Source organism: Mustela erminea, chromosome 3, assembly GCF_009829155.1.
Source record: "Mustela erminea isolate mMusErm1 chromosome 3, mMusErm1.Pri, whole genome shotgun sequence".
Lineage (NCBI taxonomy): Eukaryota > Metazoa > Chordata > Mammalia > Carnivora > Mustelidae > Mustela > Mustela erminea.
Genome location: NC_045616.1, coordinates 57,771,812 through 57,788,357, shown reverse-complemented (window position 1 = coordinate 57,788,357; position 16,546 = coordinate 57,771,812). Strand labels below are relative to the sequence as shown.

Below are 16,546 nucleotides of genomic sequence, written 5' to 3'. Positions count from 1 at the left end.
ATCTTACCATTTCCTAAAAATCTTTGAAAATAGTTTTATTTTCCTTTGCTTTTATTATGGAAACAATCATTTTTCTCTTCATGTCTTGGTAAAATTTGCATTGATGCTCAGCTTTGTTTCTTCCCAGTATCTATGCATTTCTCAGTGCTGCTACTGTGAGTTTTCCAGCTTCTTTATTGTCCATTTTATTGCCCCAAATCCCTGTTTTTTTACTATCAGAGCTGACTGTCCATCTATTGGTTCTATTACAACCAGAAAGCATAGAGTTAAATAATTAGGATTTGTATGTAATTTTAAAAAAATATTATGGAAAATTTTATGTGTACTCAAAAGTAAATAATATAATGAACCCTCACGTACATCAGAATCAGAATCTGTAATTACCAAGATTTTTGACATATTTGCTTCATTTAACCTTAACTTTATATTTGCATAAATATTTTAAAGAAAATTGTAGACATTATGTCATCTGTTTTTATAGGTGTATACTAAATATTTTTCATTTGATCTATTCTGACAAGTTTTACATCAGTCTTAGATGTTAAAACATCTTTGGGTTCTTGTCCTCTGCTCTTCTCCTCAGGTAGAGCTTTGCACCCTCTTTCGGCTTTTGCCTTTGCCAGTAACATTGGGGAACTTCCCTCTAAAATGGCCCACTGTTGGGCGCCTGGGTGGCTCAGTGGGTTAAAGCCTCTGCCTTCGGCTCGGGTCATGATCTCAGGGTCCTGGGATCAAGCTCCACATCAGGCTCTCTGCTCAGCAGGGAGCCTGCTTCCTCCTCTCTCTCTGTCTACTTGTGATCTCTGTCTGTCAAATAAATAGATAAAATCTTAAAAAATAAATAAATAAAATGGCCCACTGTTGAACCCTCTTACACTGTTAGTAGGAATGCAAGCTGGTGCATCCACTCTGGAAAACAGTATGGAGGTTCCTCAAGAAGATAAAAATAGAACTACCCTATGACCCAGCAATTGCACTACTAGGTATTTACCCCCAAAGATCCAAATGTAGTGATCTGAAGGGGCACCTGCACCCCAAAGTTCATAGCAGCAATGTCCACAATAGCCAAACTGTGGAAACAGCCAAGATATCCATCAAAAGAAGAATGGATAAAGAAGATGTGGTATATATGTATATACATACACAATGGAGTATTACTCAGCCATCAGAAAGAATGAATACTTACCATTGACATTGACATGGATGGAACTGGAGGGTATCATGCTAAGTGAAAAAGTCAATCAGAGAAAGAGAAAATCATATGGTTTCACTCATAAATGGAATATAAGAAAGGATCATATAGGAAGAGAGGGAAAACTGAATGGGAAGTCATCAGAAAGGGAGAAAAACCATGAGAGACTCTTAACTCTAGGAAACAAACCGAGGTTTGCTGGAGGGGAGATTTGTGGGGGTATGGGTTAATTGGGTGATGGGCATTAGAGAGGGCACATGATGTGATGAGCACTGAATGTTATACACCAACTAATTATTGAACACTACATCTGAAACTAATGAGGTACTATATGTTGACTAACAGAATTTAAATTAAAAAATAGTGTGTTTTAAGAAGACCTCAAAAAAATGGCCCACTGTTGCATAATTAGATCAGCTGGTACCATGAAAACAGAATGTGAACTGTATATTCTGCAGCCTGGATCCATGTAGTTTCACCACACTGGAGACATTGCATAAACGATGTCAAACCATAGACAACTTCTTGTGACTATTCTCAACTGTGATTAAAACCGACAGTAATGTAATATGTGACTAAATCTGCTCACTGCTGTGTAGCTTTAAACAATAGCTGGTTTCTTGTGAAGGAACCCCTTTATAAGTCTGAAAATTTACGGAACCTATTTTCAGAAAAATGTGTGTGTGTGATATATGTGGGTGTGTGTATGTATACACACAAACATCCCTGATATATATCAGAAAATTCTGCATACATGGGGCTCCTGGGTGCTGAGCTGTTAAGCATCCTACTCTTGATTTTGACTCAGCTCATGATCTCACAGTGGAGCCTGCTTAAGATTCTCTCTCTTGGGGCACCTGGGTGGCTCAGTGGGTTAAGTCTCTGCCTTCGGCTCAGCTCATGATCTCAGAGTCCTGGGATTGAGCCCTGAATCGGGCTCTCTGCTGGGCAGGGAGCCTGCTTCTCCCTCTCTCTCTGCCTACTTGTGATCTATCTGTCAAATAAATAAATAAAATCTTAAAAAAAAAATGATTCTCTCTCTCCTTCTCCCTTTGTCCCTCCCCACCACACCCATGCATGCACAAACATGCATTCTCTCTCTTAAAAAAAAAAAAAAAGGCAGAAAATTCTGCATACAGTTGCAGGAGGTACCTAGACCCTTTAAAATCTATGAGACAAATCCTAGATCAAGAATCTTGGTCAATAAATTGCATTCATAATGGTTTTCTTCTATTACACACACACACACATACACATACACATACAAATATGCAGGCACAAATGTATGCATTTATGTCATGGGCAAGAAAAAGGAGAGTATAGTGACAGAAAAAAAAAACCTACCTAATTATAAACATTTAAAAATGTATAAAATACTGAAGGGACAAAATCAATTATTGCATATAGAATTAAAAGGGTTGGGAAAAAAATGGAACCTACTGGGAAACGGAAGAGGGGGAAAGTGGTCCTACTTACCTGTAAATGTGCACAAAACATCACCTGAAGTTGTTAAACTATATAGAAAAAAGTTTAAAGACTTATAAGAAGCCTGGATAAATTCACAAAGCTGATGGGGAAAAATGATATGACAAAACCGTCTATTTCGTATCACCATTTCCAAAGCAGGTGTTAATGGACAAAACATGTTTCAACAAGTAATGTTGCTCTCAACTGTTCTCAGCTGTGATTGAAACATTATTTAAAATGTGGCTTCCTTTGCCCACTATTGTACAGATTTAAACATTAGCTGATTGGCAATAGGGGTAAAAAAGCATAATAATATTTTCATTAGTATCTAAACTTACTTGAAAATTTGGTTACGTTCAATATGTCCTACCTACTCTTTTAGCCCAGCCAAGTAACTTGACCCCTTGTTCCGTTTCTAATGAAACACCACAAAAGAGATTTTAGAAAGCTAGACTTAAAAAAAGAAGCAAAAACAACTCATTGTGAGTAGATTAAAGAACAGAATTCATGTCAATAACTTATTACCACAAGTAATCAAGCAGCTCACTGGTAAGTACTTCTCTGTAAGCTGTGAAGGGGTGATCCGGGGCCATGATTTCCTCCTTTCCCTCCTGGGAGAGCAACTCTCCTTGGCACTTGAATTGCTGTGTGAAAGCTTCAGGTTGTCTGGGAAGCAGAATGTGTTAAAGGAAGGGATCTTGATGGTGCTTATTATGTCTGACTAAAGGTCCAAGGTGCTGGGTGTGAGGGGCCCCTCTTTTTTGAAGATAGACACCATATATTAAAGGCTTGAGTGACCACCTCAATGAGAGGGAGACTCTGCATGTACAAATTTGGAAACGTTATTTACCTGTGGCTCAGGGATCCCTTCAAATGTGACACTATAATGATGACTTTCTCCTATGGGACATTTTATGCTCACAAAATTTAATGTTTTAATGCTTTGGTCTAGAACCCCTGTGGTCACCTTTTCATGATAATAAGGTTTAAAATCCACTTATTTTCCTCACATACTAACAAACATAATAACTTCAGTTTACCAAATAATATGGCCAGGAATTGTGCTAGAAACTAAGAATGCTCAGTACAACCTGCCAAGACAATCCCCCAACTATAATGTCTTAAGAAATGTGAGCGACTACTTGAATGATCCATTTAAACAGATTTTATAGGCTAAAATAAAGATTATACAAGCCACTGTTAGTGAAAATTTTATAGTGATATGGCAATTTACGATCTTGGTCTCTTTTCTTGACTGTGCTAAGCCAATAAAGAAACATTAGCTACTTGGATAACCTTGAAACAGACTCCAGGAGTGTTATCCACAGGATGGCCATTATGACCACTAAATCCTGCCACCATATGTCTTCCTAGAATGAAAGAAGGAAAGTCATGTATTTTGGAAGAGGATCATTTGTTTCCTTACTTTTGAGATTAGAAAGTTCTTTATGTACTTTTGGTACAAGTCTGTTGTTGGATATGTGACTTGCAAATATTTTTGTCTAGTCTGTGGTTTGTATTTTCATCCTCTTAATAAGATCTTTCAGAGTAAATTTTTTAAAAGTCCAATGTACCTTTTTTTTTTGTGGAAGGTACTTTTGATGTATTGTCTAAAAGCTCTTCGCCTAAGTCATGAAGATACTCTGTTTTCTTCTACAAGTTTTATAGCTTTACATTTTATTCAGATACTATGAACCATTTTGAATTAATTTCTGTTTAAGATGGGAGATTCAGGTTGAGGTCCATTCTTTTTTTGCAAATGAAAGCCGGTACTGTTTATTGTAAAAACTATGTTTCCTCCATTGAATTGCTTTTGTATCTGACAAAAATCACTTGGTCTTGGTCTTACCTGTAAAGTCTACTTACGGATTCTATTCTATTGATCTGTGTCTGCCCCCCTTCAATACCACACCCTCCTGATTACTGTAGCTACGAAGTCTTAAAACCAAGTTTTGTGATTCCTCCACCCTTTATTCTTCATTTTCAGTATTAACTATTCTAGTTCCTTTGCCTTTTCAATAAAATTTTACCATTAGCTTTTCTATTTCTTTTTTTCTTGATGATTTTATTTGAGAGCGAGAGCGCACATGAGCAGGGGGGAGGATTAGAGGGAGAGGGAGCCAGAGGACATGGGACTTGATCCCAGGACACTGGGCAGAAGGCAGATATTTAATGACTGAGACACTCAAGTGCCCCAGCTTTTCTATTTCTATAGGGTAAAAAAAAAAAAAAAAATCTGCTGGGATTTTGTTTAAATTTTGCACCCGGGTGTCTATTTTCTCTGACCCTACAGCCTCCATGTGTAGTCAGGCACAGCTCAGGACTGGGCACACACTTTATGCTGGAACTAAGAAGGGACAACATCTGTCATAAAGGTGGTGGGGGATGGGTGAGAAGAATACACAGGAGACAGAATGAGCCATGAGAAGGCAGATTTGTTTCAAAAACTGGGGTTAGGGATACCTGGGTGGCTGAGTTGGGTTAAGCGTCTGCCTTTGGTTCAAGTTATGATCCCAGGGTCATGGAATCAAGCCCCACATCTGGCTCCCTGCCCAGCGGGGAGCCTACTTATCCCCTCTGCCTGCTTGTGCTTGCTCTCTCTGACCAACGAATAAAATCTTAAAAACAAAACATTGGGGTTAGAACAGTCGCAGGTAGATTTGTGTTTCTGTCAGCCACTTAACAGACAAGCATCCACGGTGCACCCAGCAGACAAGTGCAAACCACTGTCATAGGATGTCTTAACTCCTAGGTGTGGTGTTCTCTACAGGTTTGGCTGAGGTTTCAGCTCGGCCAGAAACAGGACATACTGGAGAGGGGTGGGTGGGTGTCGGTGCCAGCCCATCCGTTAGCCCTGTCCAAGCCTTCTCCACACAGCATGGCCAGGCAGCACCTCCTAGCTCTCCGCACTGCAGCTGACCCAGTGCTGATGCCCAGATATGGATTCTTGTGGCCCTTGGGGGCCTCTTGCAGTTCAGGCCAGGGGGATGGTACGAGACCCAGAAATCTACTGGGTTGGGTCAGTTATGTACACCCAAAAGCATTAACCAGTATCTGTGCAACTACATACACTATAGTAAGCCCTGGAATAGAAACCAAAAAACAGCCCATCTTAATACCACATATAAATGTACCAAATTAACATGTACTTCTTAAATTTATATATACAATGTTGTACGTCAAACATTAGTGTTTCAGTTAAAAAAAAAAAAAAACAGCCACTCTCCATCCTTGTGGAAAGACAAATCACATCATTTGTGGAAAGCATAAGCACAAGTGTGCCATGTTTGGGGATCAGTGAAGTCTGAGATGGTGGCAGCAGCAGGTGACATGAGATACCTCCTAAAACTGCACAGGGAATCCGAGTTTGAAGCAAGGGAGAATATTGCTGGATCAGGTACCAGATAAAACATACATTATCTCCTGGGCTGTGGAAAGGATCATGGTCTTGACCTTATGGGATATCGAAAGCCATAAAACTTATATTTTCCAAGATCCTAAACATAACCTAACACTAGGCTTTGATCAAAGAGAAAGTACTCACCTTAATGCTGCCAATAGCAGTTCCTCTGATCACTTTCAAGAAAGACACTAAATTTCATTTTGGATGAGATTTTTCTATGGAAATTTTGAAACAATTTACAAAAAATACCAAAAAAGATTCTTAACTTTAGAGAACAAACTGATGGCTACCAGAGGGGAGGTGGGCAGGGGAAGCATAAAGTGGAAATTAAGGAGTCTACTTGTCATGAGCAAAAGGTGATATATGGAATTGTTGAACCACTATGTTGCACACCTCAAACTAATGTTAACACTGTATGTTAACTACTGGAAAAAAAATAATTTATAAACAAACCCCATGTACCTAACACCCACCTTCCAACAATTATCAAGCTACAACCCTCCTCCACTGTTTCTAATTACAGATACTTTGTGCCTTGAAATAAACCTCAAGGTCAAAACTTATCAGTTAATGAGGTCAGGATAAAGAGCATTTAGGTAATCTTTCTATAGCTTAACACCCTTCCTCTTAAACAAGTTTTTCTCCTGGGTCTTAATTTGCCAGGTTGTACACTTCCATTAACTCCTATCTGCTCAATCATCCAGTGCCTTTCTTGCTGTCACAAACACAGAACTGGAACATGGATCGTGAACCTTTACTCAAATACCAAAGCAGAAGCAAGTTGAGGGTGGTATCTGTCATTGGGTCCCCAAGGAAATGTATGTCCCAGAATGTATGCTATCATGGTTTCCCAACAATGATTCCTGCTTTAAGTGCAGTGAGTTTATTTAAAGCCTACTGTCCTGCATTTATTCCAGATTACTTACCATTTTCTTTATTTCATAGAGAGAATAACTATGAATCCCATTTACTCTAGAGAATTCTGAATTCCTGACAGTCCCAGTCTCCTAAAATGTCAAGGCATATACTGCATCTCTGCAGTAAGGAAAATAAGACACAAAACATACTTCCGGCTTATGAAAATTTATTATCACGTTTTTACAATCAAAATTTATGACCTTGGTCTTTCCTTCTTGCCTTTGTATAAGGCCAAAAGAGAGACATTGGCTACTTTGACAACCTTAAAGCGAACTCCAGGAATGTCACCGACAGCATGACCTTTGCGACCAAATCCAGCAACCAGAACTTCATCATTTTCCTGGAATAAAATCAACAGTTTACTTCTGCTGTCATTGGCAATCACTAACGATACCCATTCATTGTATAAAAAGCTAGGAAAAACCATCTCAGGAACAGAAACAAAGAGACACTTACCTCAATAAAATTCAAACAACCATCATTGGGTACAAAGGCTGTGATTTTCTTGCCATTCTTGATCAGCTGGACCCTGACACACTTCCTGATGGCAGAATTTGGCTGCTTGGCTTCAACCCCTCTAAAACACAAACAGCACAACACAGTGAGCCGCCTTCTTGAGAAGGGATACTTTTTATTTAGTTAGGCATAAACAATTTATTAGAAATTATACTGTTTCAGCCTTTTCAGTCTAATCCTAAATTGGCAAACTCGTGTTATCAACCAAGCTTTTCCTCAGTCTGCCACAACAGGGAAAACATCTGGCCCCTTGACCAGCTGTTAAAAAAAAAAAAAACATGTTATCAAGAAATGGAGCTAGAAAGCTTGTATTCAAATCCTGACTGCAGACCGGAGCCTTAAACATGTCTAACCTTGGGCAAGAAACTTCTCTTCACCTTAGTTTTCCCAAGGAGAAAGATGCGATGGATTTCAAAGGTTAAACAGCTGAGGGTGCCAATCGCTTAGAACAGTTCCCACACATTTTCAGGCCCATAACGTCCCTTATTTCATTACGGTCACTTTTCCCGCCCTCAGTGCAACCCCAAATTCATTACAAGCTAACATTAAGAGATTAAAATCCTCAGCTACCTAACCCCCAAACCCTCATGTTACCAACTTTGAAACACTGCTCAGGGAAGACCTAGAATTTCCATCACCGCTTCTTCCAATGTCTGTATGAGTTGCCACAGTAAAATAAATCCTCGAAGGAACACACAGTGGCCTTCCACTTACACTTTTTCCAGCACAATTCCTTTCGCATGGGAAGCGCCTCCAAAAGGGTTGGCCTTCAGGGCTGTGCCCAGGTGGGCTTTCTTGTACTGTTTATCATGCCACTTCTGATCTCGTCGGTGGCTGCGGAGCTTCCTGGCAGTACGGAGACCGCGACACTTGCCTAGAAGTCAAAATCCCTGAGCGCCTCCGAAAACACCCCAGACATATTTTACATCTTCCAAGACCCTAGCCTCACCGAACTACAAGCCGATAGGCTCTTTCTTCGCTCCTTAGCACATGGCCCAAACCTCCGAGTTTCCCTCAAACCAAAGGAGACGTTGACACAAGCGAACCACTGGGTGCATTCTCCCAAAAGAAGGAGCCTCCCCATTAACGCTCCGGGGCAGCACGGCCACCCAACCTCCCTGATCCGGCGAGCTCCGCGGCCTCTGCGCCGCGCGGGCCCCTTCCGCACCCGGCCATGTGCCTGCGACAGGGGCGCTTCCCTGACCTTCCCCATCGGGCCTCCCGGGGGCGTCCTCCTCACCGCTCTGTTCGTAACCGCCCGCCCGTCCCCGAGCCCCCGAAATCGGCTTGTGGTTCCCTCAGCCCGACACCGAACAGCTCACCCATCCTGCCGGCGCCACGGGCCTGAGCGAAAGAGAGAAGCGGAGCAGGAAGGAGCCACAAGCCACTGCGAACAAGCTCCGCCCAGCCAAGGACCCATGCAGCTGTCTGCGCAGCGCCTGGTCCGAAACTGCACCCCCCCCCCCCCCCGAACCTCGTTTGAAAACGACGAGTTCGCGCCACTTTCCGGAATCTGCGTCTTATTTAATTTGTGCGAAATTCAGTGTTACCTAGCTTGCATTGTTGCTTATCTCGTTTGATGTCAATCCTCGAGACAGAAGGAATGTGGACTACCAATCCCAGAACTCTCTGCATGAGATTCGATCCAGGCGCAGGCGCTCTTGGCAAACCCACAGGGGCGGGGCTTAGTGGCGCTGAGGCGGAGTGAAGAGTGGTGACTAGAGCGCGTGTGTGGTAGAGCGGTGCACTTCTGCTTGTAGTTTGGAAAGTTACACCTCTGAACCGTAAACCTTACTCACGAGCCGAATCGTAAAATGGAAAAAAAATTGCTGAGGGGATATGTTGTAGTAATTGGAGATCGACCAAGCCTAAAACCAAAGCTTCCCCTTATGGGTGGTTGTGCGAAGTTGGGCGATTCATTTAAAATTTTAAACTGGGGTTTCCCTGTAGAATGGAAGAGATTTGAGAGATTTCTGGGATTTGGGTCATTATACAACTATTTTTTAAAAATCTTTTCTTCGTGTCAGGCGTTGTTCAAGGCTCTGGGGTTACAGTAAAGGAGAGTAAAGAGGTCTGTTTTTATATTCCAGGTGCAAGACGGCAGAAAAAATATGTGTTAAACAGGAAAGTTTTAAATACTGATAAGGGTTATGGAGAATATAAAATTCGTTAGGTGGCAGTGACTTGGGGATGGGCGTGGCTAATCTGGAATAGGGTGTTTTAGAAGCCGTCTCCGTGGAGATTACATTTTGAGCTGAGATCCTAAAGAGGAGCCAGTTAGACAAGTATATGGGTTAGAGCTTTCAGGAAGAAGGATTCTCAGTAAGTAGAATGGGCTGGCACTTTTCCAGAACTGAAGGATCAGGGAGGGAGGAGCTCTGAGTGAGGACCAGTGTGGCACCAGATGAGGTCTGAGAGGTGCACAGGGAAACGAACGTCTTGGTAAAGGCTTTGTTTACTCTTTGTGTGATTGAACGCCCCTGGGAAGTTTTGAACAGGGTAGTAACAAGACAGGACTTATTATTTCTATAGAATCGCTCTGGCGTTTGTGAGAAGAATAGGAGATGAATCTGTGAGGCCACTTGAGAGGGTATTAAAGTACTCCAGTGGAGATACAATGATGGCTTAGATTGTCAGGTGGAAAAAAAGTGGGTAGATAAGATAAATGGTTGAGCCAGTAGGATTTGCTGAGGACTGTAGGATGGGAGATTGGAGTAATCGTTTTCAGCCTGAGCAACTGGGTGACTTGTGGTGTTATTTTTTGAGTGGGATATACTGGGAGAGGGACAGTTTTAGAAAGGGAAATTAAGAGTTCTGTTATGAATGTGTATGTTAAGTTTGGGATCCTGTTAGACATCCAGGTAGGAAGGGGAAGTAAGTAGTTGGGTATATATACATATGGAGCTTAGGGTGGTCATCAGTGAACAGACAGTACTGATAGCCATAGCCCTAACTAAGTAAGATCACTTAGGGGCTGACTATATGTAGAAGAGAGAAGGGTTGGAGACCTGAGTCTGGGCGAAACTTAGTGATACAGAAGAGAGAGGCAGGTGAAGCTAAATAGTCTACAAAGTAGACAATGCTGTACTCTAATCAACACCAAGTGGAGAAATAGAAGTGAGCAAGTCTGAAGAGGGGTAAGATGAGGACTGAGCATTGTCTTGCATTTGGCAATGTGGAGGATATTGGTGATTTTGTCAAGTGAGGCTGTGCAGTGGCAAAGATGAAATCCTTATTGGATTGGAGCCAAGAGAATATGGTAAACATAGACAGCAACTGTAGACATGCTTTTGAAAGGAATTTATCTGTAATCTGCAGAGAAAAGAGGTTCTGTCAGGAGGAGGCTTAGTTTGTGGAGTCAGGATGAGTTTAAGATGGCCAATTTTATGACATTTTTATAGGGGATTGTTCCTGGTAGGGAAGAAAAAAATGGGTAGTTCATTAGAGAAAGGGGATAATTGCATAAATAGGTGCTTAAGGAGACTAGAGGGGTGCCCAAGTAGAGGAATTGAATTTAGAAATAATAACAGTTTATCTAGTACTAGAGAAGGCAGAGTATGGGGTACAACTATAAGTAAATTGGAAGGTTTGTTGATGGGGAGATGTGGAACTTCTCTTTTGATTGTTCTTTCCTTAATGAGTTCAGCAACGGCATCAGCACTGAAAGAGTAGGGCAAAGATGTTGGAAGAGAGAGGATATGGTGTGAAATGATCTAGAATAACACTATTTAAATAGAATTATTTAATACTTATTATATGCCACATACTGCCTTACATTTATTAACCCATCTAATTCTTAATAACACTAAAAGGTGGATACTTTTATTATCCCTGTTTTACTGAGGGATAGTGCCTTAGTCCATTCAGGCTACTCTAACAAAATACTGTAGATTGGGTGGCATATAAATAAGAGAAATTTATTTCTTGTGGTTCTGGAGATTGGGAAGTCCAAGATCAAGGTTCTGGCAGATTTGGTATCCGGTAAGTGCTTGCTTCTTGTTTCTTTGACATCTGTCTTTGCTGTAACCTCAAGTAGAAGGGCCAAGGCAGCTCTTTGGGGGTTCTTTTTTATTTGTTTGTTCGTTTGTTTGTTTTTCCAGTTTTATTGAGATACAGCTGGCATATTGGGGTCTTTTTAGAAGGGCCCTAATTCCATTCATGAGAACTCCACCCTTCTGACTTAATCATCTCCCAAAGGCTCCAACTACTAGTAGCATCACTGGGGAATAGGTTTCAATTTATGTCCTTAGCCTCCTAATCTAAAAGTGCGGGAGGATAGTCCGACAAGACAATATAGAAATGTTGAACAGTTCTGAGGGCCCATTTGACACTGTAGTTAGAAAGTTACATCAGTCAGAAGGATTTTGTGCATTCTTCAGATCCATCCAGTATAATGACTTAGTAGGTGGAGAGTTGATTTTAACAGAGCTGGCAGTAGAATCTAGTCAAGTCAGTGTGATGGAGGAAGGGCAAGGGAGTTGAGAGTGATTGCAAGGGAAGGGTTGTAGTGAGCCATGAGACTGAAGCTGGAGGAGTAAAGAGCCAGGGATAGTCAGAACACTTCTGAAGACCTGGCCCTACCAGAGAGGAGAAATTTCTATGAAGCTAAATAAGATAGTTTTAGTACAGAAGTAGGTCAGTTGACCAATGAGTAGAACAGAGAGGCCTGCAAGAGACTCATAAATGTAGAATATTCTTAAATAACAGAGTTAGATTGTCAGATCAGTGTATAAAAGGAAGACTGGAGCGCCTGGGTGGCTCAGTGGGTTAAGCTGCTGCCTTGGCTCGGGTCATGATCTCAGGGTCCTGGGATCGAGTCCCGCATCGGGCTCTCTGCTCGGTGGGGAGCCTGCTTCCTCCTCTCTCTCTCTGCCTGCCTCTCTGCCTACTTGTTATCTCTCTCTGTCAAATAAATAAATAAAAAGGAAAAAAGGAAGACTGATGGAGCTGTGAAAATCTGGTTACTCAGAGGAAATTGGGTCACCATGTCACGCTAGAAACAAAATCAACTCCAGACAGATGGAGGACCTACATGTCAACAACAAAAATTTTAATTTCTTGATAGAAACAAAGATGAATATCTTCATGAACTTGGGAAAGGAAGATATTTCTGAACAGGATAGGGAGAAATGAATTACTGAATTACCTATAGTAATAAAGAAGGACTCAGCTGTATAGCTTAGGGACAGAATTTGGAATAACTATGCTACTATAGTGTTTTTGGAAGGTATTTTTAAAAGATTTTAAAAATTTAATTTAGAGAGAGAGAGAATCTTAAGCAGGCTCCAGACCTGGTACAAAGCCTGACACAGGACTTGATCTCACAACCGTGACATCATGACTTGAGCCCAAATCAAGAGTTGGATCCTTAACCAGCTAAGCCACCCAGATGCCCCTCTTCTGAGTTTTAATAATTGCTTCATAAAGTTGTTCAGACTTTCTGTTACATGTGAATATATGAATGCTTATATATGCTATTGGGAGGTTTTTAACTATGAATTCAGTTTCATTAGGAAATGTAATACTATTCAGGTTATTTATTCTGAGTGAGTTTTGGTAACATGTACCTTTCAAGGAAAGTGTCCATTTTGTCTAAGTTGTCAAATATATGGCCATAAAGTTATTTTTAATATTCCTTTATAATCCTTTTAATATCTGTAGATTCTGTAGTTTAATTATTACATTATTATAAAAACATAAAACAAGGCAAAAACCAATGGTTAGAATGAAAGAATGAAATGATTATGAATGAAAGATTTTGATTACTCTGGCTAAGAGAAGGAAAAAATAAAAGATCTTATTTTTGTTTTTGGAGCTTTGAGTTTTTCATTACTTAATAAAGCACTTATTACTTAATTTGAAGCCTGAAAAGAGAAGGAATTTTCTTTGACCTTGGGTCTAAATTTCTTAAAACGGCCCTAGACAAGAATTGGGTTTAGGAATTAGAGGGAAAAAAGAAGGCTGCCATGGCTAAAGCATAGCAAGTCAACAAGATAATAGAGGAAGGTAAAGTTAGAGACTTGGACAGGAAAGCTCAAGTCCAATTTGTAGGCCAGGATGAGGAGTTTGCACTTTATTCTGATTATGATGAGAAGCTAGCCATTGGAGAGCTTCAAGTAAGAGAGTGACAAGATTCTGAGCTACATTTTTAAAAAAGATTTATTTATTTTAGAGAGGGAGCATATGCGCAGAGCTTGCAACAGGAAGCAGGGGGAAGGGCAAAGGAACAGGGAGAGAGTGGGAGAGAAACATATTCCCCACTGAGTTGGGAGCCCATTGCAGGGCTTGATCTCACGACCTTGAGTTCATGACCTGAACCAAAATCAAGAGTTACATGCTTAAGTGACTGAGCCACCGGGGAGCCCTGATCTGATCTACATTTTTAAAATATCACTGTGTCTGCTCTGGAAGGGCACTATGAAGGGGCAAGAGAACACTTGGTTTATCCAAGGAGGGGGCTGACACAATAGCACTGGTCTTCCGAGATGAAGAGATGTCATAAAATTCCTAATATAATTTGGATGTAGATCGTGATGGAAAGAGCAACATTATTGACATCACCAGTACCACCATCTGTAATAGGTTTTAAAAGCTGTTTAGGTGCCAGGCATAGGACTTCACATGCCCAATTTTTTTTTAGTCTTCAAAACAACACCTGTGTGGTAGGTGCTATTTTTAGCGCTGTTTTACAGAGAGGAAACTGAAACTTAAAGAAAGTAACTTACTTAACCAGAACATATTTGTTCATTTCCAGATTAGTTATAAAAGCAAAATCTTGATTTTTAAGGAATTTAGAAAAAATTGTAATGAATGTTAAGTAAATAAGGCACAAAATTAATGAAAATAATTTTCTAGCCAACAAAGCATCAGGAAAGGTAAAGGATACATTCTTAATATTACCTTATTCTTATTGTAAGTTATAACATGCTATCTGTAGGTTGTTAGAGGTACATGAAAACTGATAGACACTTTGTTATGAAAGAATTGTGTTTGGTAGTTCTTGAAATGTTGGGAAAGTAGGAATAAGAGGTAGAACAAGCCTTTCCCTTTTCTAGTATTTCCTTCTGAGTAGAGGGAGTTAAATTAGTATAACTCCTTATTTCTCTGCCAAGGTACCTATTCTGTGCCAGCTAAGGGTAACATCTGTGGTAAATTAGGAAAAATAGTCTAGGTATGTTCAGTGTTTTTTCCCTTTTTGAGACCCAGCCTTTCCATAGAGGATACCTTTCCCGTTTCTTCTGTGGCAGGCCTTTCTTCCTTCTTGAGAGCCCATGCTGCCATGATGACAGTCATGTCCATCTTCTGCGAGAGGGGGTTTGGTTACAATACATTTTGTTCCTGCACTAAGCTTTGTCTGCCTTCTTGGCCTTTCACGGTGAAGAGGGGGGTGCTTTGGCCACCTCTTGTCTTTCCCCTTGTTTTATTTCTCAGTTGATTTAGCACTCAGATGGGGCAGAGAGATATTATTGTTTGACTTATCTCAGAGTACCCCCCCCCCCACGAAGAAAAAAGAAAGGTCTTCATAAATTAGATGAGTCGATGAGATTTAGGTCACAGATGATGCTGATTCTTTGTACTGTATGAGAGAGAAGTTAGCTTTTTGGCGAGAGCAGCCAAGGGTTTTAACAATGTTGACAATTTATAGTGGAGCATTTAGAATAGTTAGAAATTACTCCAACTGTTTTAACTATAAAAATTGAGGTATTAGTTGCTATGGAAATGTGACAATTTAAAATAACAGCTTTAAGTGAGAAAGAAGCAGCAGTAAGAATAAGACCGATGATTACATGCTCTGTAAAACTGCTAGTGATGAATGTTGAGTGCTTCATTTTACCTGATTAAATTATTAAACACAATTTTTCCCTTATCCAAAATGAATGAAATTTCTTATCTTCTCATTCTACCTACTTTTGGTAGAATGAATATTTCTTCTCATATCTATTCCAAGGTGGAACTAAAGAAATACGTGTGTATTACCATATAAACTTAACAGTATTCAGGCCTGGTCTTTAAAATCTTGTTATTATAATTAAACCTCTGTGTAGGATCTAGGGGGAATTGACAACACTGTTCTTTGATGCTCTTTGTGAAGTTCCTGGAAGGGAGTTATCATTTTAATGTGCGTATTGAAAGTTATTCTCCAGGTATTCTCTAAGTTGGCTGAGAACCAAACAAAAGAAAATAGGCTTTTATTTCTTCAGGGACCTTTGAGTTTAATAAATGATAAGAAATGATAATTTTACTCACTAGGAAAGGAAAGATAATTTCTTTCACTCAATGGAATATTAGGTTTAAAATCTCATTCCCTGGAGAGGTGTAAAGAACCTGGTATATGGGCCAGATCAGTGTTCTCTGTGAGTTCACTGAGAATGAGCTGATCTTCAGTGATGAGGAGTGGCCAAGGGTCAGTCTTTCAGCTTTTGCATTCCATGATAAAATGAAATTTCACTAGGACTATTTCTAGATTATTTAAATGTGAGAATATGTAAGTTATTATAATATATATATATAAAAAATCCTATAAAAGTAAGTATTTTTATATCACAAGAACATTATTGCTTAAAAGACTTTAAATAGGGTAGAATAGGATTTCCCTGCCTTAAATTAAAAGAAAAAAGAAGAAGAGAAAAGGAGTGAGGAACTAGAGGAAGAGAGGAAGAAGTGACATGAGGGGTTCTGGGTTTATATAGGTACAAAAAGGACAGGAGTAATTTTTCCACTGATAACACTATTGGTCCTAGCGGTCATTACTGATTATTAAGATAACCCAAATGAATGAATCTGTAACCACTTCATAGATACGGTCATTTTTCTTTTTCTTTTTTTTTTTTTTTTAGATTTTATTTATTTATTTATTTATTTGACAGAGAGAGAGAGAGAGAGAGAGCGCACAAGTAGGTAGAGCAACAGGCAGAGGGAGAGGGAGAAGCAGGCTCTCCGCTGAGAGGGATTGATGCGAAATCCCAGGACTCTGGGATCATGATCTGAGCCTCAGGCAGCTACTTAACTGACTGAGCCACCCAGGCACCCTCATTTTTAATTTTTAAAGG

The 16,546-nt window shown here is 40.1% G+C and overlaps 1 protein-coding gene and 1 long non-coding RNA gene across 2 annotated transcripts; both read right to left on the bottom strand.

Annotated features, from left to right (window-relative positions):
• Positions 1-1,215: 1,215 nt before the first annotated feature.
• Positions 1,216-16,152, bottom strand: LOC116586182. Its single transcript, XR_004283927.1, has 3 exons — positions 16,139-16,152; positions 10,451-10,462; positions 1,216-1,317 (listed from the first exon to the last, which is right to left on the bottom strand). It is a non-coding gene; the product is annotated as an uncharacterized LOC116586182 (long non-coding RNA).
• RPS23 (ribosomal protein S23) lies at positions 7,129-8,928 on the bottom strand. The gene is made up of 4 exons (XM_032335829.1): positions 8,819-8,928; positions 8,211-8,370; positions 7,437-7,557; positions 7,129-7,320 (listed from the first exon to the last, which is right to left on the bottom strand). The coding sequence occupies exons 1-4, from the start codon at positions 8,820-8,822 to the stop codon at positions 7,174-7,176; spliced, it is 432 nt and encodes a 143-aa protein (XP_032191720.1). The 5' UTR covers positions 8,823-8,928; the 3' UTR covers positions 7,129-7,173.
• Positions 16,153-16,546: the final 394 nt, after the last annotated feature.